General features: G+C 45.3%; 2 protein-coding genes across 3 annotated transcripts; both read left to right on the forward strand.

The window, feature by feature from the left end:
- Window positions 1–800: 800 nt before the first annotated feature.
- Window positions 801–7,149, forward strand: LOC115331884 (zinc finger RNA-binding protein). 2 transcript variants are annotated; one of them, XM_029994150.3, is made up of 3 exons: window positions 801–983; window positions 5,501–6,188; window positions 6,225–7,149. In XM_029994150.3, exons 1-3 carry the CDS (start codon window positions 951–953, stop codon window positions 6,563–6,565), a joined length of 1,062 nt encoding a protein of 353 aa, XP_029850010.2. In that variant the 5' UTR covers window positions 801–950; the 3' UTR covers window positions 6,566–7,149. The 2 variants fall into 2 exon arrangements, with proteins under 2 accessions (XP_029850010.2, XP_029850009.2); XM_029994149.3 differs by having other exon boundaries at window positions 5,501–7,149.
- A 10,661-nt stretch (window positions 7,150–17,810) lies between these two features.
- LOC115331882 lies at window positions 17,811–20,610 on the forward strand. The gene is made up of 4 exons (XM_040208593.2): window positions 17,811–17,894; window positions 18,835–18,934; window positions 19,346–19,407; window positions 20,450–20,610. Exons 1-4 carry the CDS (start codon window positions 17,811–17,813, stop codon window positions 20,600–20,602), a joined length of 399 nt encoding a protein of 132 aa, XP_040064527.2. The 3' UTR covers window positions 20,603–20,610.
- Window positions 20,611–21,516: the final 906 nt, after the last annotated feature.

Below are 21,516 nucleotides of genomic sequence, written 5' to 3' on the forward strand. Positions count from 1 at the left end.
TTTGCCTTCGTACATACTAGAGGGATTAAGGGTTTAGCTAGCGCTACCTAGAGCGCATGAGAGAAATTAATTTTTCTATTGGAAGTATTTATTATTATTATTATTTTGCTATTCCGGTTGAGAACGGCGAAGTCGCATAATTTGATTTGTCATTCACAGAATGTTACAAATGCTAAATATCTAGCACATTTGAAAAAGTGTCATCGCTCATATGCAAAGCCAGCCGGCTTAGGATGTATCGTGCGAATTTTTTGCGCCATAGCATTTTGGGTAAGGTGTAGTAAAGACGTTAATGACTTATGCATTCCAGAAGCTTCGCACACGTACCTTATAGATAGCTGATATTCTGCTTCTAATGCGCCATGGTTCATGCAGCCAGTTCAAACGATGGCCGAAGAGATGTTCTGCGATGTCACAGAAGCCATCGCGCGCTGTCACGTGCTGCTTCCAAATAACCCAAAATAGTCTAGATATGCCAAAAAACAAACTTATAAGCCGTCATGAATATCTTATATCAGATTTCGGCACAAAGGAAACCAGAGCAAACACTGGCGCATAATACTGTCTTCATGGGCACATACCGAAACCGGAATCACGACTGTGGCCATTGAGACACACGCTTATGCAAACATAAATAGAAATATTTCTTTAACATGCTTCAATTTTTGATAACTCCTATACTTTTCGTAGAATTATTTTTTAAATTTTACGTCAAGAAGAAACAAAAGCGCTGATCACACGTTACGTGGCTGAATTTAGGAAATATCACTAGCGAAAGTTGGCAACGCTAATCCGAAACTATACGCCTACACTCGGCATCGCTTCTGGCGTGTGTGGCGTGTGTGGCGTGTGGCGCTTGCGATCGTTCTAGGGTTGGGACAGAGGGTTTCAAGTCCGCGGTTTCCTTCGCACTGCACGATACGTCCGATTTATAATACCTGCACCCCTCCATGGAGTCTCCCACAAATCCATCAGAAAGAACGGTAAGTGCAGGTATCCCCCGACAACCCTCGTATCGTTTGAGATAATCGATGCCAATTTTGTACCCGATACGTCACTCCGTGGCCGCTTCTTATTTTGTTCGCAACCACCTGACTGAAGATGTTCCATCTTGAACGTAGACACTTTAAGAAGGAGAGTAACTCGCGGACAAATGTCGACGTAAAGGCCCACTCACACGGCACTGCGGAAAGGCGACGGCCCGTACCGTAAAGGCCCGCGTCTAGTAACGCTCTTTCGTGTGCTGAGCTACCTAGCTAGCTCTTGAATTGTTTTGCCACGCTTTGTACGTAAAAAAACAACCGGTGACTCGCAGTCGTAACTCAACGTAAGCATAACGTGGTCAAACGCTGTTGCGCGAATGGGCCTTTAACCCAGTCATGAGCCAAACGCTATAGGCAACCGGCAGTGTAGTTTGGCAGTACACTTTGTGCCATCTAGCGGCTGCAAAATAAACCCCTGGGTAGGCCAAGACGGCCCGGGTCGCAGGGACTGCGTGCGGGCGCATTTAGAAGCCACGTGTGCTTGTGGCATCTCTGGTCGCGTGAGCCTTATTGGGATCCGATTTTCCTCAAAAGTAAGCCCCAGCTTCAGGTCTCTGTGACCTCACCAGGTTCCTGTGACATCCCGCCTACTTCTAGAGTTACTCCGAAAAAAAAATGTCGCTAGTGCTGCGTGAAAGGCTGCCGCAGTCACAAAGGTAATTCAGGCATCAAACTTTACCGCTTATGAAGCAATGGTGAGGGTGCAGGCTAGCTGGTGTAAATTGAGCATAGTTGTAAACCCAAGACTGGGGATACGGACACGGTTCAAACCGTTCGAGATCTCTTGAAGGGACACGGGGACAGAAGTGGATTACAGGAATGTGACACATAAAGTGAATTTCTCATTAAATGTTGAAGTGAACAAAAGTGAATGTGCAGGTTCGGAAAGTGGTCTGACGAACTCCTTTTGCAGACTACTCGGAAAAATAACATATTTATACAAGTTGTTTTACAGGTCATTTAGACAGGCACATAGTGAAATACGGTAGGAACAGTCGGGCTGATTGTTGCTTCACTGCGACGTCGAGAATTGGGCTATAAGCTTTTAAGCGAGAGGCCCGTCGGCCCGTTCTGGCACTCGTAATTGTATGCGTGCATAGCCGTTTGGCACACGCGGTTGCAACCAAAACCTTCCAAACCTGCAAGTTCTCAAATAATGGATTTTCGTAGCACATAAGGTTTCGTTTGTTGGGGCAGCCAAATTTAATGCAGAGTTTTTTACACCAGGCTTGCATATCACATCACAGCCATTGCAATGTGTGTACTGTTTTCTAGCATGTAGAGCTTGGTTCTAATTACCCACATTTTATTCTAGTGGTGAAGACAGCTCAAACTGGTGTTCAAATGACAACTGTAGAATGTGCCCTAAACATTTCAAACTATCAAGGCTCCCAATGGTCTTAATATAAAGGAACCAGGGATATGGTGCGCACGTGCGCATGGGGAGTGCTAAAATCAGGGTCGCCGCCGCTCGCCACAGCCCGACGGGCAGACTGGGAGCCCTATTAACAGACACGCCTCCGCTTGTGGCGCTGAACGCAGCCCTCTCGTGGCGCCACCTGGCCATTACCGGCTGGCTATACCACGTTAATGATGCCACGTCCGGTAAAATTGACTTTACCGAGGGCCAGGTGTCAAGACAGAAGAAAATTTAATCCTTCAAGCTTTGAATTCATGGTGCTGCTGGTGGACGTAAGCGTTAACGGTCTTGCGTGGTCTTTGTTTGGAATGACGGTGCTTCTAGTAAAGCTCGGTGTATTTTGAACAGACCTTGCATGCTTCTTTCACAACTCGCCTTAAAGAAAATTTTTTCTTTTTCTTTTGTAAACCTTGCGTTTGCAACAGAGAGCAAAAGGCAGAGGTATGGCATCTGTATAAGTTTGCAACACACTACCTGTGATATCTTGTTCCTGTTGTTTTTATTAGTCGCCTCTATCAAGTTAAACGATGCAAGAATCTTAAAAGAAGCAACGTGAAGGAATTGTGTGAGAGCGTGGCTCACAACTTGAATGAATTATATCCTTATGCCATCCTAAAAACAACACTGAGAGCAAATCATTGCTTCTTGCACAGGAGTTGCAGTGACGTCAGAATGACGCCGAGCTTTGCTTGGCTTTGATTGAAAGGATAGTGGGAAGATTTAATGCTAGGTGCCTTGAGGTCTCTGCAACTGTTTTTTTCGATCAGCCAGTAAGAGCGCGGCTTTCTGACATCGTCGCAACCCCTGTTTAAAAAGCAGAAGAACTTGCGCTCCGCATAGAGCGCTGCCTAGTGCGGAGAAAGTCTCACATGGGGTGCTTTGAACGTTATTGTGCCTTTGGAACGAGGCTCTTCAGATATAGCAGACTGCAGGGATTTTTTTTATTGGCACCCTAACTTTAGCAACTCTGATCACAATCATGCCTTCTAGTATCGGCATAGAATGTATCTGATCGAAATTGTGAGTTGTCTGGAAAAGAAAATCTTCATCAGCAGTATTAAGGTCACCTAACACTCAATATCAATACTTGAAGGCATTGATTGCAATTGGTCATACTGCTGGTTTATATCTTAAAAAGTTAGAATGCCAGTAATTGCCATGTGTCTGCCCCTTCGATAAGGAATTGTGTTAGCCTCAGCAGCCTGGCTCCCAAGGCACGGGGTGGTAGCTCATATGATCAGTGTTTCTACATCTACATTTTGTTTTCATAGCTTTCTTAAGCTTTATTATCATTTATTTATTAATACTGGAGGCGCATTTTAAGTCAAAGCGAGACTGAACAATACGCAAGGATAAGTTGCAAATCCACACAGATACAAAGCGATCTAAAATTCAGTGCATAGTTTTTTGCCGCTAAATAGCAGCACCCGTGGGCGGGGAATCGAAATCAATGCTGTATACCAGCATATCACCGTTACCCAATTACAACCAGGTAAACATGGCAGGAGCATTACATCTGTGTATGCAAGAGCAGTGCAGAGTTGTGCGTTTCTGTGTGCCCAAAGAGTGGAAAAAGAGGGAGTGCGTAAAGACATGCTTGAAGCGTATGGTGAAAAGTCTGTCTAGAAAAGCTCTGTACATTAGTCCCTTTTCAAAAGTTCATCATGCAACATTGGCGGTCGCCATTGTTTGGACACGAAGTGTGTGATTGGGTTTGAGTGCTGTGTCAGCGCCAAGCGCCGACACAGCACTCGTTTTCAGTAGGAACTGAGCCGAGTTCATGCCGAAAGCTTGCAGAGCGCTCGTGTCCAATACATGCTCACGGTATCTGATCAAGCAATGGCAAACAGGTGACAGTGCGGATTTTTTTAAGAGGGTTTTTTGGACAAGGGGGCATCACAGATAGAGCATCAAAGTTGCCCTGTGGAGGAGGCCACAATACAGTAGGTGGAGGAGTTGGTTCGTTCCTAGCTTCTTGTGTCAATAGACGTCTTAGCCAGTAGTGTAGGTTTCTTTCATGGAACTGCCTGCAATGTCATCTACAAACAGCTAACTTCTTATGAATTCCTTTTTAATGTACATCTCGCTTTGCGACTTCTACATTGTCTTACCCTGGTATTAACAAAGTACAGCACCGAGGAAACATCAGGAACAGCACTGTAACAAAACAGTATCACGTTGAGGAGAAGTTAAAATATGCATCGGTAAATGGTTTGGTGTAGACGAAAAGGTAGATCAAAGGAATGTCCTTCATTTTTACCAAGGCTCATGTTCTTGCCAACAAATTGCTGGCCTCATTAACCACAGGAGAGAATATTGAACATGTCATTCTTAAGTTTTTTATCTTCTGCACACATACCAGAGCCAGCTGCTTTGAAAATGAGGAATTCTACCAAACCCTTGAACTGTTCTTATAATGTTATGTAGGCTCAAGCATGGGCCTACCCTTCCATGTGCTCCTTCTTTTCTGCACTCCGGTGTAACAAGGTCTAGCCCCGGTTGTTTTCATGATCACCTAAAATTTTTGGTTGGGATATTTTACAATAATTGTCACCGTAGAATTTGTGATCAGGATGACTCTGGATCAAGTAGGCTGTCTGTTGCTACTTCTATAAATGGCTGTTGTGTGTTTTGATCTTCATCCTGTCAGTAATATAATTTTTCACTGATCATTGAGTAAATATAATCCAGGCTCGTATATCTGAACAGGCTTTCCACGAAATGGCTCATTCAGAAAATTGTCTTTATTCATAGAGAGAGCGAGTGGGCTTGCGAGCTGGTTGATGTTACACATTTTTTAAAAACCGGAGATGACTGACGAAAAAGGGGACAACACACAAAACTTCTCAAACGCAGCTCAACAGTTTGAGCACATTTTGTGTGTTGTGTCCTTTTTCATCCGTCGTCCCCAGTTTTTCAAAAATGTGTCCCTTTATTCATTACATTACTTTCTCGCTGGGACCCCCAGATGCATTGTGCTAGTAATAGAGCTGAATCTGCATCACTTCAAGTATTTTTTTTTTTCTTTTTCTTACAGGTTCTTGTTGGTGGGGCTTTTCAGTGTGCATTATGTGACAAGGGATTTTCCGGACCTGCACCATACATGCAGCATCTGAAGAGTGCCAAGCACCTCAAGAAGGAAGAAACGAAATTGTTAAGTAGCCCTCTTGTTAAAAGTCATGTGCATACAAGTTCCGGAGGGACAGCCCCCATTATGAGCGGTCATTTAATACAGACGACAACTGCTGACTTTGTGAAAAGCTGCGAGATCTGTAATGTGGCCTTCACGGGTCCCGAAAGCTCGGCGCAACACTTCAAAGGCAAGAAACACAGGAAGTCCTTTGAACGAAAGCAGATTCTTCAGCAGCTAAACCAGTTCTCACGTTCCTCTGTTACTGGAGGAGATGAATGTGACATTAGTTTGTCTTCTGCATCATCGACTGCTGGCTCAACTTCCGTGTCATCAGCTATTCGATTAACTTCTGTGGGCCTGGCTTCCTTGTCCTCGACTACCACCATGACTTCCATGTTACCCATGGTAGCACCGTGCTCTGTGCCTTCTGTCAGCAGTACAGCCATGCCCTCATCTAATGGACAGAGATTTGACTTGGCCCACTTGTCTACTAGCTTACAGGATGCAGACCCATCGACATATCCACAAACCACGGTTACTGGTGATAGTGTGGTCTCTTTATCCACTTCTACCCCACTGGTTAACTGCAATGCTCAAACTGTCAAGCCAACTTCTGTAAATATTAATCCTGCCAATTTGTCACCTAGGATGTGTTCCTCACACATTGCCATAAGCCCATTCAAAGAGAGTGTTGTTGGATGTAATTCTGAAGCTCTTTTAGCAACACAATCTGATATTGTAAGTACAGCTACAGGCAACATATGCAATCCTTTAAGTTACGACATGGAAACACCAAACATAACTTTTATAGATGATGGCTCTGGCATTCAGAAGGTAAGAGTCCGAGAAGCTGAAGGCTACGGTTGTAAAGCCTGTGGTATTGTTCTTTTTGCAGATGTAATGTCTGCTTTGGAGCATCATGAAACTGATGCACACAGATCCAAACGTGGCATATTGCACTCCCCCTAACAGAGTGGTGATATAACATTAGGTGACAAGCAGCCTTTGCTACATTAGGCGAACACTGTCTTGCTCCCAGGTTAGTGAACTCTGGTGTTGTCGGTGTTTACTTGTCGTCGGGCAAGATAGGTGTCCTTGGGAAGTTTTGCTATTTGGTGTTAACACATTATATACCTGTGAAATTGTTATTTTATGATTTAATAATACTTATTTTTGTTAATTTCCTCGAAAATTAGTCTTGTAGCATGTTTTATATGTACCATTAATGTGCTAAAATTTATCGCGAATTATGATTTGATATCATTGGAGTGCTTAGCACCCTCTACCCTGATTGTCTATGTGAAAGAAATGTTAGCATATTTATTGTTTATCATTTTTAACTGGTGAGATTTTTATTAGCAACTGGTTTTCAGCTATGTTAAATCACTGATGGTTGTTGTTGTGAAGCTTTTACATATGTTGCATTCTGGTTTTTGGGGCTTTAGCAGTGTAAATCTATTAGGTGTGAAAAGTAGATTTCTGCATGACACATGCTTTTTTTTTCGCCTTAATTCTTATTATAAATAAATGTGTCTGCTGGGGCTGCTCAAGTGTTTTCTGATTTCGAACGTTTAGATGCACTCCAGGGTCTCCTGTCACTTTTGTTTGCCTTAGTTGTCTGGTAGGCTACTTCATGCTGTTTGTCATAATTCATGATTATTATTTATGTCTTGCTGTTAAGAAACGGTTGAGTTCCTTATAAAGGGAAGTTGCAAGCAGTGTCATCAAGAGCTTCAGAGAAATGACTCCACTGCAGAGGAGAGGAATGTGGCCAGTTGGGTACTGACATGATGAAAAAAATGAGACGTTTACAATCCCCTGTAACGCCGAATTAGAGCGCAGCTCTTGAGGAGGAGGAGGGGAAGATACAGAGAGTAGGGTATGCCCCTCCTCATCCGTACCCTCTCCTACTCCCCTCCCATTTAGCGGGAAAATTTCGGTAAATTTCCCGCTAAGATAAGCGGTGAATATTTTTCCACTAAATTTAGCGGAAACTTTTTCCCGTTAAGTTTAGCGGAAAAAATTTTCCCACTAAATTTAGCGGGGAAAATTTTCCCACTAAATTTAGCGAGGAAAATGTTCCGCTAACTTTAGCGGGGAATTTTTTCCGCTAAAGATAGAGGGTAAATTTTCCCGCTAAATTTAGCGGGGAATAATTTCCACTAAATTATAGTGGGGAAAATTTTCCACTAAATTTAGCGGGGAATTTTTTCCGCTAAATTTAATAGGGAAATTTTCCAGTTAAATGTAGCGGGAAGTTAACCCTATAATCCAACACGCGGTGACGTCACTCGTGACGTCATTATGGGAAACGTCCCATAATGGAACGCGCGGTTACGCCGCTGAAGCCGGAAACTGGCGCCTAAGAGCTGCGCTCTAAAACAGTGCACAAAGCACAGGACAAGGAAGAAACAGACATAGAACACAGTGCTTGTGTGTTCTACGTGTCTCTTCTTTGTCCTGTCCTTTCTGCATTGTTTTTTCATCATGTCGCAGGGGAAAGGGGTGGGCATGAATTGGCGTGTGCCAACTACAGATCCAGCGATTTTGATAGGTCTACTATTTGTGCCAGAGTGCCTGCAGTGCTACATCCTGCTAGATTTATATTTATTGATTTATTTCAAGCCTACAGCACCCTTTTAGGGCCTCATTGTAGTTGGGTGCACATTGCATAAAAATGAATAACACAGGTGATGCAGTCGAATTAATTTCCCCAACATCTGAAGAACTTGCACCAACATTGTGTCAGAACTTAATTTCACCTTTGGCCCCATTACATTGTCGGATCGTTTGGGTAGGCTTGCGCGAATTACTAAGCTTTTTTATTGTCGCTTCGAATAACATGCTTTTCGATTTAATCTATATTTATCTATAAAATGCTGGCAGTACTCGAGGTATCGCAATATTTCTCATGTTCGGGGTCATTCCTGCCGTCAGGTTAGGTCTCTTGAGCGGGCTTCTTGCCGCGCACTGGCGCGTTGCAGTGGTGCCCCACCCAGCCGTATGACCTGAAACAATCCGCGATGCTTCTTTGACCCACCTACCAGTTTATGAGAGAACTGTGATGAACTCCAAATCTAATGCGAAGTTGGGATCTCATTCTGCGGGGTGCGACGATGTCCAAGTGACTGCGGCAAGCGCGTCTCGTTTTGCACTAGAGCTCATGCATATCGAACGCTAATGCCGCATTCACACTGGCGGTTGAACCACGTTCACAAAGCGGTTGCAAACACGGTTGTTTGATCCAATGCCGCTTCACGGTTACGTTTCGAACGCCACTGTGAATGCACCTTAAGTTAAGACATAGGCTTGCTCCAGGCGTTTTGACCATGAAATGGATTATAGGCATGGCAATTCTGCGTGTCTTGCTTTGCCGCAGTACACCCAAACATTATTGGGAAGCACTCCTCCAGAGCAGGATGTTGCGCAAACAAAATCAAATAGATGAAAAAGAAAAAAGGAACTTGCAGCTGTGCATGGGCGCTGCCATAACCGAGCTTCTATTTTTGTTTCCTGTTATTCCGTTCACTTCATTATCACCATAGGAGGCCAGATTACTGTAATCTTAGATCATATTGTGTCCTTTTCCCCAACATTAAGGGAGGTGCAATGATTTTAAGATTAAAATAATTTGCATCTCGTCATTTTACGCTGTTTATCGTGTCCTGGAGGTTAGAGAAAACACATCCTTTATAAAAAAAATGTCACGATTCGGCTGTATTATCGCAAAGCAAAAGTCGAGCTTTTTGCCCCACCTGCAGCCGCGAGTGGCAGCCGAAGGAACTACGACGAGAAGCTGACGTGACCTCGCTCGGCTCTAAGCTGCCGCAAAACTTCCCGCTAATGTCAGCAGATAGAGGGAGAGGAAGCGTCCTCCGAGACAACACACGGGAACCTACTCAGTACCCCGAATTACGTCACTAGGAGTGCGACCAGGTGTGACCCTGAAGACTGGCAGTGAGTCGAGGGGTGCCACAAATCCAATATATATATATATATATATATACACAACTAGGACACCCAGGCGAAATCGGATTTCTGTTCTTTACTTCAGAAGTGTCAGATGGCAACTTCCACAAGTTTTTCACCAAAGTCTGGAAATCGTTGCACCCCCCATCCCATCCCCCCCCCCCCCCCCCCCCCTTTTTAACCTCTGTGGAGGATTGTAAACACCCGTTTCGGGCTCGGTATCTTCAACAGACAAGATAAGGTCAGCAATGGCGGCTGTAATCCGGTGCGTGTGCAAAGCGTCTATAGCCAGTCTACCTCGCAGTAAAAATGTCTAAATAAAGCCACGACTGCTAGTTAACGCACGTATCAAATTCACGCTCTTAAACTGGGTGTCCCAAATAGCGACCAGGCTCTGGAACCACTGTCTTAACCTATCGCGTTCCAATTTCGTACAGCGTTAGCCACAGGTGGTGCATTTTTTCTGTAAAATTCACAAAGAGCGAACTTACCCGAGGAAAAAGTAAAAAAAAAAAAAAAAAAAGAAAAAGAAAAATGCTTAGTTCCTATGGAAACGCAGCGAAGCCACCGGTCTTCGAACCATAATCCGCCCTATGGCTTAAAGACCGGTGGCTTCGCTGCGTTTCCATAGGAGCGAAGCCTTTTTCTTTTTTTACTTTTTCCTTGGGTAAGTTCGCTCTTTGCGAATTTTATAGAAAAAAATGCACTACCTGTGGCTAACGCTGTACGAAATCGGAACGCGATAGGTTAAGACAGTGGTTCCCAAATAGGGGTCCGCGAAGCCACTTCTGGGGTCCGCGAGACCCTCAACAAAAATTAAATTTTTTTTTAGTTGGCACGTTTTTTGTAGTTTGAAGCGCGAGTGTGCCACGTATTGATGAACTGACCAGAATGAAGTGATGTGGCACCTTTGTTTTATGTTTTTCTGCTACGTAGCAATAAAAGGCACCTGTTTCATGCTCCAGATGTGTTTACTTACTAACGTCCCCCCTCCTCCTCCCCCCACCCGCTGGAAGGGGTCCCCCATCACTGCCAGCGGTCGGCAAGGGGCCCCCGACACATCCATGGCTGAGAACCACTGGGTTAAGAAACAGATTTTTGCGGTCGATTTAAAGAGCCTGTTCGCTATTTGGGATACGGGGTATTTTGTTTACTATGCATTCAGTAAGCCCATTTTCTTGAAATTTTGACACAAAAGATGCACCATCTTCGGCCACTTCTGTACAAAATTATAGCTCGCTACGTCAAGAAACAGATTTATGCAGGGGCCAACGATTCATTTGACTCACGCGTTAGATATGCCGCCGTTCTAACACCTCTGAAAGAAACTGGCATGCCCACTTTGACATACATTTAATGGAAGTGGGAGCAGCTTCGCAGAACACACGGCCATTAATTCGTGCAAACCACAGAATGCGTTGGTTTCTTTTGGTCGGAGTAAACTTCGACGCGCTTTAAAATATCACTAGCGTGTGATTGAAATACCTTGGGAGTTCTAAACCTTCTCGCAGGCTAACACCATATTTCATTAACGATGTGTTAAATTCGACCGGGTAACCTTTGAAGCGCACACGAAGCAGGGATTAATAGAATCTTTTTCTCCACAGAACTGTTAATGGGTCTACTCAAAGTACCTGCTTTGCAATGCAGCGTTCGAGGTTGTCATTTATATCATATTAAAAAAAAAAAAAAAGAATAGACGATTGTGTTTAGACGGCCTGAGTTTAGGTTGACAGTGAAGTTACCGGCAGTAGGTAAGTAATTTCGCCAGTGCAGTACTACGTCTAGCCTGGGGTCTTTAATGTGGATCACGCAGTAGTAACACACGTCCGCATGCCGCTAGGATGTTCATCCATGTCGACATGGGCGCGTTGGAGGAAGGAGGCTTTGAACCCAGGATAATCATAATTTGCAGCGCGAGCTTTCGCTCCACGTGCTCCCAATATGTTGGAAAAAAAATCATCTTAATCGAGTTTGTCTTTTTAGAAAGACGAAGATGACGTTTAGTTCTGCTGTCAGCATCATGGTATCAGCTGTATTGTAATATCATGAGCGGAATTCAAACGGGGACAATGATATACGCCATCTGACATGACAGCTGTGGGGACATAGCATGGTACTCCAGTGGTTTGTCCAACCCTGGTAGGGAACCCGAATGCACTGGTATGAACGAACTGGTGAGTACAGCATAATGTGTACAGAACGTTTCCGAGCGCTATAATCAGTCGTAAAGAATCCGTATAAATTAGGTCAATGAACGCAGTAAAATAAAACTGCACAAAGGTGTCTTTCAGTGGTGCATTTATCACACTGCAACTTCGTGAGTGTTTGGGAAAAAAAAAATTAAGGAAACGAAGAACTTGTTATTTCCTACGTGCGGATCCGAAGCAAACCGTCGGGTTGAGGCGACGCCGTTGTTCACACGTGACACAAAAACTCGAAAGCTTAGATATGAACAGCCTAAAGCAGATGCAGGAGGTACGAGAGTATGTTGAAGGATATGCGAGTGGCTGCGTCAACCAGACGGCTTTTTCCTTTTTCTCCGGTTGCATGGAAATGTGCGTGCATCTTTGAAACGTATACACCATCGAAATTTGAATACGATAAATGCAACACCTAAAAACGCCTTTGTAAAAAAAAAATATATTATTTTTTGTTTATTGGGTTATCAATACGGCTTTTCTTACGACCGAATAGCGCTCGGGGACATATCGTTTAGAACGTATGGCAGATAGACAAATATGCAAGTAGGATCATGATTAAAATAAATAAGACAGCGCAAAGAACGACATATGGACAAGCGCTGTTGTTGCGCGTGTCTTTTACTTGTGTGTGTGTTTTGCGCTGTTTTGTTTATTTTGGTGAGCTTATATAGTGGCTATGCTAGAGGTAAATGATATGATGAGACGCGGCTTTGACGCAGTGAGCTCTAAAGAGTACATTGAATACTAAAGTGCATGTCACTTGGGATTAAAGGGGAAAAAGACTGGATGTCTTTTGAGACATAGGTTAGGTGGCGAAAGGTACCGCCCGTTAGATTAGGTTAGATTTCAATATAATTGGTCAATTATTTAATTTTGAGTAATTAAATTGTTATCGATTTATTTTAAAGGGATGATTTCAGTTAGAGTTAATTGCTAGGCATTGATTGATTGATTGATATTTGATTGATATTTATTTATTGCGTGCCCAAAAACACCGTAATGGTTTTGACATTGGTGCACAGAAGTCAGATTCCTATGAAACATGCAAACATATGGAAACCACAATAGTCATATTAGAACAGTCAGCATAATAAAACAGTCGTAACAAAGTACATAAAATACACATCAGGTGTTAAAGGTAAAATAAGGCATGAAAAAAAAATCGTGCTGGACAAGGAGGTTGCATGATGTCTGAATACGATAGATTGGTGACTCCTTTAATCGCATGTCGGGGTAGAACATGTCGCACTGTCGCGTGAATTTCGTTGGCACACGTAACTTTATGCTGTCCAAAAGGTCAGGTACGTCAATTACACCCTGCATAAGCTTTTGTAGAAAAGCTGCATCTCGGCAATGCCTTCGGTCATCCAAAGTGCTGAGATTCAAAATCTTAAGCAGAGAATGGTGGTCGAAGTAAAGTCTCCTGTGGAAGTATCGATCATAGACTATGCGAACCAAACGCCTTTGAGGCATTACCGAAAACTACTATATTCACCCCCATTACAATGTTCTAAGGCACGCGCAGAATTTTATCGGGTCCCAAAAGAATGCTCAATTTGGACGCGTTTCTGGGTTTCGGTTTCTTATTGGAGCGCTTCTCCGTGCGGGCGATCCCGCCCACTGTGTCTAAAACGCGCAAGGTGCGTTTGCCGCCACGCATCACACGTAAAGGTGGGTCTTCCCACTGGCTTTGGCGTCAAAAAGACAAAACGCATATGACAGTATGAAGGCTTTCTTATCGAGCCTTTCTACGTGCGATGCGTGGCGGTGCACGCACGCTGCGTGTGTTAGACACAGGGTGCAGATTGCCCGCGCGGAGAAGCGCTCTTGTAAAAACCCGAAACCCAGAAACCCGACCACATTGAGAATTCCTTCGGAACGCCGTAAAATGCTGCGCGTGCCTTATATCATTGTGACGTAGGTGTATTTAGTAGTTTTCGATGATGCCCAGCAAGGTTCTAATTCTGACCATGAGTTTAAAATCAATAATGAATAATTTAATTACTCAAAATTAATGATTACCCAATTATATTGAACGCTAATCATTTTCATTAATAGGCCCTTTGACACAGACCACGAAGGCATCAACCTTTTTTCTGTGCAATGCGCAGTTTCTGCAGGAGCGATTTTACCCGCGTTTCCGGAGACACCCTGTATTGTAATTTGTTTTCTGGAAGATGTCTGGCCTTTTATAAGTTTTGAAGGCCCGTAGCTTTCGAGCTCGTAAAACTTTAGGTTACTTTTCATGTGCTGCATCTCAGACAACATCTCGTTTTCGCGGGTGTGCAACTCCGCCCACATGTTAGACCGCATGCTACGAGACAAGATAGTGTGTGAAGTTCGAAATTTTGACGTTCAGAAGGCACTGCTTGCTAGGCCCAAGTTGACAATGCAGGAAACGGAGAACATCGTGCTAGCGGCGGAGGCCGCGATACAAGGTGTCAAGCTCATGAAGCCTTCAGACGTGAAATCAGAGCCGGAATTGCACAAGCTGGTGTGTGAGCAACGACCGGGACCGCCAAGGCAGTACAGCAAGAAAAAAACGTGGACAGTCACTAGCGTGCGAGCGGTGTGGCAGCGAGGAACACTCCATGATGGCCTGCACGTTCAAGAGTGCGAAGTGTTTCCAGTGTGGAAAGAAGGGACATATCGCAAAGAGGTGTCGCTCCAAGGGCAAGCGACAACAGATAACGTTCGCATTAACCATGAGCTCCGCTAATGACGGCGACACAGCATTTTCGTCGCAGCTGCTGTCCTTGAAACAGAAAACGATCGAGAACAAAATCGTCGATCCAATTCGGCGGAAATTCTATAGACCAGCACGCGGCACTGACGTCACGCAGCTGCGGTGGCGCTGCCGACGGCACTGCGCATGCCCAGACGCTTCACTTCACGCGAATTTGGTTTGTGCGCACGCGCAGTGCCCACACGTGGTGTGGGCAAACGAGGGATTGTTTATAAACAGCGTGTCGGTCATGGCGATCGACATGGGATCACCTGAGTGCGTTGTATCTTGGCACGTCTAAAACAAGCACACGGAGAGATGGCCAGGACTCGAGAAGTCAACCCTAAAGTGGTCTTGCTATTCGGAGCCACTGCCTATTGCTGGTAAGCTCACGCTTCCTGTTTCTTACGCCGAAAGACTGTCACAGCGTCGATGACTACTTCGCCAGCCAGGACCGTGTATGTGTGGCCAAGACCTGATCCCAAGCGCTAAACAACTTGGGGATTCCTGTTCTCAGTGTGTCCAACTCGAAAAGCCAAGGCAAAAGGGAGTTTGACGCCATGATGGAACTTAAGACGAGGACAAAAAGGAGACTAGACAACACGGAGCGCTCCGTGTTGTCTAGTCTCCCTTTTGTCCTCGTCTTAAGCGCCATCATAACGTCAAATTCCCAGTACCAACTAGCCCAACAATCTGCATTGCAAAAAGGAGGACCCACAGAAAATCTTGACCGAGTACGAAGATATGTTTAAGCCAACGCTAGGTTGTTTGGGGTTCCTCCCACTCACCTGTATATATGACAAGGAGGGGTCGGTTCCAAAGGTTCTTACAGGCCAGATCTCTTTCGTATGCAATGAGAGACATGGTTTCTGACGAGCTCGACAGGCTAGTGGAGAACGGGGTTCTGTCTCCTGTGGCACACTCAGAGTGGGCAACCCCGATCGTGCCAGTTGTGAAGGACGGCTCAGTCAGGATTTGTGGTTACTAGAAGCTACTCGTAAACGCGGCATGCGTTACAGAGAAATATCCGCAACCTGTGATTTATGACCGCTTTGCAGCTCTCAACAAGGGAGACGAGTGCAGTGCGTAAGATCTTCGCGACGCTTACATTCAGATTCCCCTGGACAAAATAGTCAAAGAAGCTGACGGTCACCAATACCCTTCGAGGACGCTTTTGTTAGAAACGTCTGCCGTTTGACGTGTCTTCTGCGCTAGCTATTTTTCACCGTAGTATGGAGACCATGCTGAAGGGCATCCTAAGCATGCAAGCATATTTGAATGACGTCCTGATGGCAGAAAATAAGGAAAATGGCTGAAAGGGCCTCAAGGCGGTTCTGCAGCGCTTCCGAGAAAACGGCGTCAAGTTGAGAAAGGACAAGTGTATATTCCAGATGCCGGAAGTCTGCTACCTGGAAACAGGACCGGCAGCGACGGACTGCAGCCTCTTGAGAAGAACCTGGATGCTGTGATGAAGGCTCGAAGTCCCAAGAACGTAAGCAAACTACGTTCGTACGTCGGTGTTCTCAGGTATACCATAATAAGTTTCTTCCGAACATGGCTACCTTGCTCGCTCCACTCTACGACCTTCTAGCCAAAGATCGCCGTTGATTCTGGGGTCCGGAGCAGCAAAAGGCGTTCGAAAAGTCCAAGCATAGATGCTCACTCACTTCGACCCGACTAAGCCGTACGTCGCGCCGAGTGAGACGCATCGTTGTACAGAATAGGAGCGGTGCTCTCGCATCGCGTTGGAGACATCGACAAGCCCATTGGATTCCGATCCCGAAGACTGTCGAGGGCCGAGAGAAGCTACTCTCAACTTGAGCGTGAAGCATTGGCATTGGTGCTCGGAGTGTGTAGGTTTCACGATTATCTGCTTTGTAGATCGTTTATTTTAGTAACAGATTACAAGCCCCTGCTAGGATTGTTTCGTGAGGACCGTCCGACACCAATCATGGCCGCGGCTCAAATCCAGCGCTGGTCTTTGCTGCTGGGAGCCTATAACTACAAGATAGAGTTCAAGCCTGGGCTGGACAACCAAAATGCTACCTCAGTCGACTTCCATTAGCGACCCCCGAGAAAGCGACAGGTGAGCTACCTGAATATGTTTATTCGCTTCATCAGCTCGACAACACTCATCTTTCATCACAAGTGCTCCCCCAACTTACTTCGGAGGATGAGCTACTCAGTAATGTGAAGTCCTAAATACTCCAAGGTTGGCCAGGGTAGAGGAAGGCGTCTGATTCACAGATGCAAGTGTATTTTACGAGGAGGCTAGAGGTGACCGCGGTTCAAAGCCTTATTTACTGGGACCACCGACTCGCCGTTCCTGAGTCTCCACGAGACCAGATGCTGCAGCTTCTGCACGAGGCGCACCTGGGTGCGTCACCAATGAAGTCTGTTGCGCGTACAGTCGTGGGGTAGCCTGGACTTGACGGTGAGATCGAACGTCTGGCGAGCAATTGTCTCACCTGTGTACAAGCAAGGTCGATGCCGTCGGCGAAGACTCATGTTAATTGGCCTGCGACTCAGGAGAACTGGTCACGTGTTCACCTGGATTTCGCTGAACCAGTAAACTGTGCGGTGATCTTGGTCGCAGTGGATTCGTACTCGAAGTGGATAGAGGCAATCGCTATGAAACACGCCACTACCGAGTTCACAATCACGCCACCGCGAGATTTTCAGCCGGTTTGGCATACAAAGAATCATCGTGAGTGGCAATGGCAATCAGTTTACATCCGAAGTGTAAAATGAGTGCCAGAGTAAACTTGTAAAACAAAAACATGAAACTCTTACGTGCAGCGCCGTACCACCGAAAATCGAACGGCGTCGCGGGGAGAGCCGTACACAACATCAAGGGGAGGAGGGTGGGTGGGTCTCAAGAGACTTGAGACTGGCAGTTTGTCTACGGGCCTCGCAAAGGTTCTATTCAATTATACGATGCCACTGGACGACGCAAGATAAAAAATTGGCTTGCTCTTTATGTTTATACAGCCTTGATGGAGATGCGCCTCAACGGGTAATCGGTCTCTTAGCTGTAGATGAGAAATTTAGCCAGTGCGGTACAACCGCTAACCTGGGATTTTTAACGTGCATCACGCAGTAGTGAACGACGCAAGATCTCCGTCCCAGCGGCTTATATAGGGTACCAAACCCGTTCCCGCCCGGATACCTACCTCCCGCCTCCTGCCTCTTTTCTGCTCTGTTCGAGGGAAGATACTGCAAGCAAGATTTGCTCTGGCGACTCCGTCTGGGCACGGAACTTCGGTGAAGGGGAAAAGTGGCTTCCGGGACAGTTAAAGAAACAACGGGTTCCAGCATGGCCACAGTCAAGACGTCAGCTGGAGAGCTGAAGTGGCACATGGACCATCGTCCACAAAAGAGCACGGCACCCGCACCACTGGTAAGCAATTGGACACCTGAGCCACCCGATCGAGTTATAGTTTCACCAGCGCAGTCTGACGTAGCGGAAGACGAAGCCGTCCCAGCTCTTCGGCGGTCGACAAGACCCAAGAAACCCATATTTACCTTAAGGGAGGAGGAATGCTGCATCGCAGATAGAGTCTTGTTTCCGCGTGCGTGGAAGAGCACTAACGTTAACGACAAAGAAAATTCTGGTGAGCGACGGGCGAGGCAAATCGAACTCGATGGTCTCAGCGATCTGCCGATGTCCCGTCTGTACAATGAATTTACCGTTGTAAATAGTTTTACATAGACTTCAGCAATGTCTCGAGTAATGTCTAGCACATGAGAAAGAAAATACACTGTTATCTGAATTTTACTGCGTTAATTTTATCTAAAAGAAGCATATGTGATGGAACTTTCACTGTTTTCTATAAATAAAAAAATAGGACGGAATTCTATTAAGAAAATCTAGTTCTTAAAACTTCGGGTAAAATTGAAACAGGCAATTTCAGGTTCACTCCTCTTTTTGTTTATCATCTCCCTTCTGGTTACCTTCGCAACCTTTGGGAGGGGAGTTTTAGCATTGTTTTTATAGGCTGACCTCAAAAACACTTTTGGAACTAAATAAGTAATTAGTAGTTAAATAAATTGGTGTGCCGTTTAGCAACGCGAAGCGCTTACACGGTGCAAAATAGCATATCGAAGCAGCGTATTCCTACCGATTAACCCAGATAACCTTTCACTATCTGGATTATTTAACAGGAAATATGTTTCTGGAAAACTGAAATTCAGATTGCAGACGTAGGAATAGTTTCTGAAAACCTCAGGTCCAGGTAGAATCCAGGTAGATTTTCAGTTCCATAATCTCGACAGCAAAAGTTATACTGGGTTTTCCGCTAGGATACGCAATGATGATCTACCTGACGCCACTCTTCCAGAACGTCAGGATCACTTTGTTGATCCTCCTCTGCTTCTTCATAATCCACGTACCAAGCACCAGCAGTCCAGACGTCTTAGAAATGCTCCTGAAGCTTTGCGGTGAGACACCTGCATTTTGAATTCATTTCTCGGGTTTTTGTATTTGGCAGACGATGTCGGGTTTTTCGTTTTCAGGTGACACTCCACTCCGTGGCACGCGTTTCCTCGTACTATTTTCAGTTGCTACCAAGGCTAAATTTTCCCGGCAGAACACGAACACAACTTTTCTGGGGAAGCGATACGAAAGATTCAAAGTTTCTACTAACTAACGGTATCGGTTTGTATTGCATACGCACTGCACGTAAAGTCACGTGACACGCGTCACGTTATCACGTGACCGCTTGATACATAGTGGCACAAACCACCTGACCGTCGCACGTAGAATACGCACGACGATTTTGTCGGGTATGACCGCTGTGCATTGTTTTGTCATGTTTAATGGTTCAGGTCGAAATCTGTCTTGTTTTTCAGAACTGAAGCACCAGTCGAGGCTGGATGCTGTCACGTGCATTGGAGCGAAGACAAAATCGAAAGTAAGCTCTTACTCGCAGTGATGATGATGATGATGTTGCGGTTTCCCTTTTGTAGCGGGAGAGCTTAAAGAATCTTTGTGCCCTAACCGAGGCTAACTCCTGATTAGACGACTCTATCTAGCGAGAAAACAGTAAATTAAAAAAAAAAGAAGGTTTCTTTTTTCTTTTTTTACAACGACTAGAAAAATTCTTATTGTCTTAGTGACGAAGACGGGAACCGACGGCGTCTTGTCCTTGTGTAACAAATAAATTGCATTAGAAAGGTGACGATTTGCATTTGCAACTCATTACTAAAATAAAATCACGCGCTGTAATTAAAAAAATTCCAGAAAATAACAACACCTTTGAGGGGATTTGTGACCCAGTGTGAGAGGCACAAATTAAGAGCACTATAATCTCAGTTTGGTTAATTCTTTTAAATTAAATTGAAAGTGAGATTGTCCTTAAATATATTTCACAACATGGCCACTTAAATCGAAGGGCTTGTATACGGGGTAAACAGAAGTTGCACTTAATCTTTATCGCGTTAATATCTGCATCGGAAACATTTTATAAATGTACCAGTCGAGGCATTACACTCTGAGGGGATGGTATGCCCTCTCGCGTCAGTGTGCCTGTGATCGGAATTTTGAACCACTCATTTAAGGTTTGACTTGAGACATCCTTGAAAGGTCACGCTACATTTTTATAAGCTACTAAGCTCACAACCTGGTGTTTCATACTCTAAGAAATCTGGAATGTCCACGTTTCCGCAAAGAAACGCTCTTACGAGGGCCAGTCGCTAGAATCCATGGAAGGAGCTCAGCGAATGCTGAGGCTAAAATATATATCTATACCTTTAAAAAAAAAAAAAAGAAAGAATGAAAAGTGCTGGGTTGTGGCATTAAGCATGCTTAAACGTCAGGCACAAAGCCACAGCGCTGTGTCAAAGATGAGAGATGGAACGACCCGTCGGGTCGCTCCATCCCTCGAATCTCCGGCAAATATAGGTATTCCCATTGTTTTCTTCTCGATTATCCGGACGCATACATCGTAACCCCAGCGTCCGCCGCAGTTTCCGAGCAACCTGGCCATGTGCGCCCACAACTCGTTCAAGGGCGAGCTGCAGCTGAAGGACTTCGGGCTTGGCACCCTGTGTTTCTCCGCGAGCGTTCGAGGCTTCGAGGTCGGTTCGGTGAGTCGGCCGCCTCGTTAATCGCTCTACATACGACGGAGCAGAGCAGCCCCCATCAGCAACATCGATATCATTAATTACTGGTACTCAGATTGAGAGCGATAGTGACGATGAAATCGGCAAATTGGGCGTCTGTTTATTTGAGGTAGGAGGGAGCAACTCAACAGAGAGTTTTTTAGGGAACCGTTTGTGCACATCCGATACGGTACACTCAAATACTAACTGCGCAATTGCGACGGCAGAAGACTAGCTCGCAACAGTGCGCCGTTTGCCCCCCAGTGCATCGTAACTATATATATTTACCAGGGTGTAAGATAGACAGGTGGGGAAACGGCCCATAGAAGCCTACCGCAGCGCCGTGACCGGATTGTGTACTCGTCTGCTTGCGGGTACCCCCAATTTGCGACAGATGGCGCTGCGGCGAGAGGAAAAAAATTGGAATCGAATTCGCATGGAACTTTATGGGAGAATACGCAAAATAAACTAAGAGCACGACATTCCTTCATTGAAAATCCACGAGAAATCATCTCCATCAGTTTATCCGGTCGCCACCGGTCACCCACCCGGAGTGAGAGTTCGCGGTGCTCCACATAGATGGCGCCACAGAAAAAGAGAAACCCGAGGGGGACACAATCCGGTCGCTCATTTGGCTCTCGTTTCCCCACCTGTCTATCTTACACCCTGATATTTACTGACAATTTACAAGACTTAGGGCTAGGTTTATGATGTATCAAGCTTTGTGATTGGTTGTTCGGCGTTTTTACTGGCCAATGGTGCAACCTGATTGGCTGAGGAGTGATAACAGGAGGCTCGGGGACGCATCACGCCCCGGCGTTTTTTAAGTTGTCGGTGTTTTAAGGGTCCCTTCTGTTGTCTGTAAGGTTTGGCTACTTGCGTGTTGTGCGGGAAGGTAAACGCGCATACGTTTTTTTTTT

This window comes from Ixodes scapularis, unplaced genomic scaffold (genome assembly GCF_016920785.2).
Source record: "Ixodes scapularis isolate PalLabHiFi unplaced genomic scaffold, ASM1692078v2 PGA_scaffold8__174_contigs__length_109621045, whole genome shotgun sequence".
In the NCBI taxonomy this organism is placed as follows: Eukaryota; Metazoa; Arthropoda; class Arachnida; order Ixodida; family Ixodidae; genus Ixodes; species Ixodes scapularis.

What these genes read in the sequence shown, in the direction of transcription:
- LOC115331882 (XM_040208593.2), top strand. Translation starts at nt 17,811, where the DNA reads ATGGCCACAGTCAAGACGTCAGCTGGAGAGCTGAAGTGGCACATGGAC. An exon ending in GCACGGCACCCGCACCACTG is followed by an intron (nt 17,895 to 18,834) that starts GTAAGCAATTGG and finishes CCACTCTTCCAG; the next exon opens with AACGTCAGGATCACTTTGTT. An exon ending in GAGCGAAGACAAAATCGAAA is followed by an intron (nt 19,408 to 20,449) that starts GTAAGCTCTTAC and finishes TCGTAACCCCAG; the next exon opens with CGTCCGCCGCAGTTTCCGAG.
- LOC115331884 (XM_029994149.3), top strand. Translation starts at nt 951, where the DNA reads ATGGAGTCTCCCACAAATCCATCAGAAAGAACG. An exon ending in CAAATCCATCAGAAAGAACG is followed by an intron (nt 984 to 5,500) that starts GTAAGTGCAGGT and finishes TTTTTCTTACAG; the next exon opens with GTTCTTGTTGGTGGGGCTTT.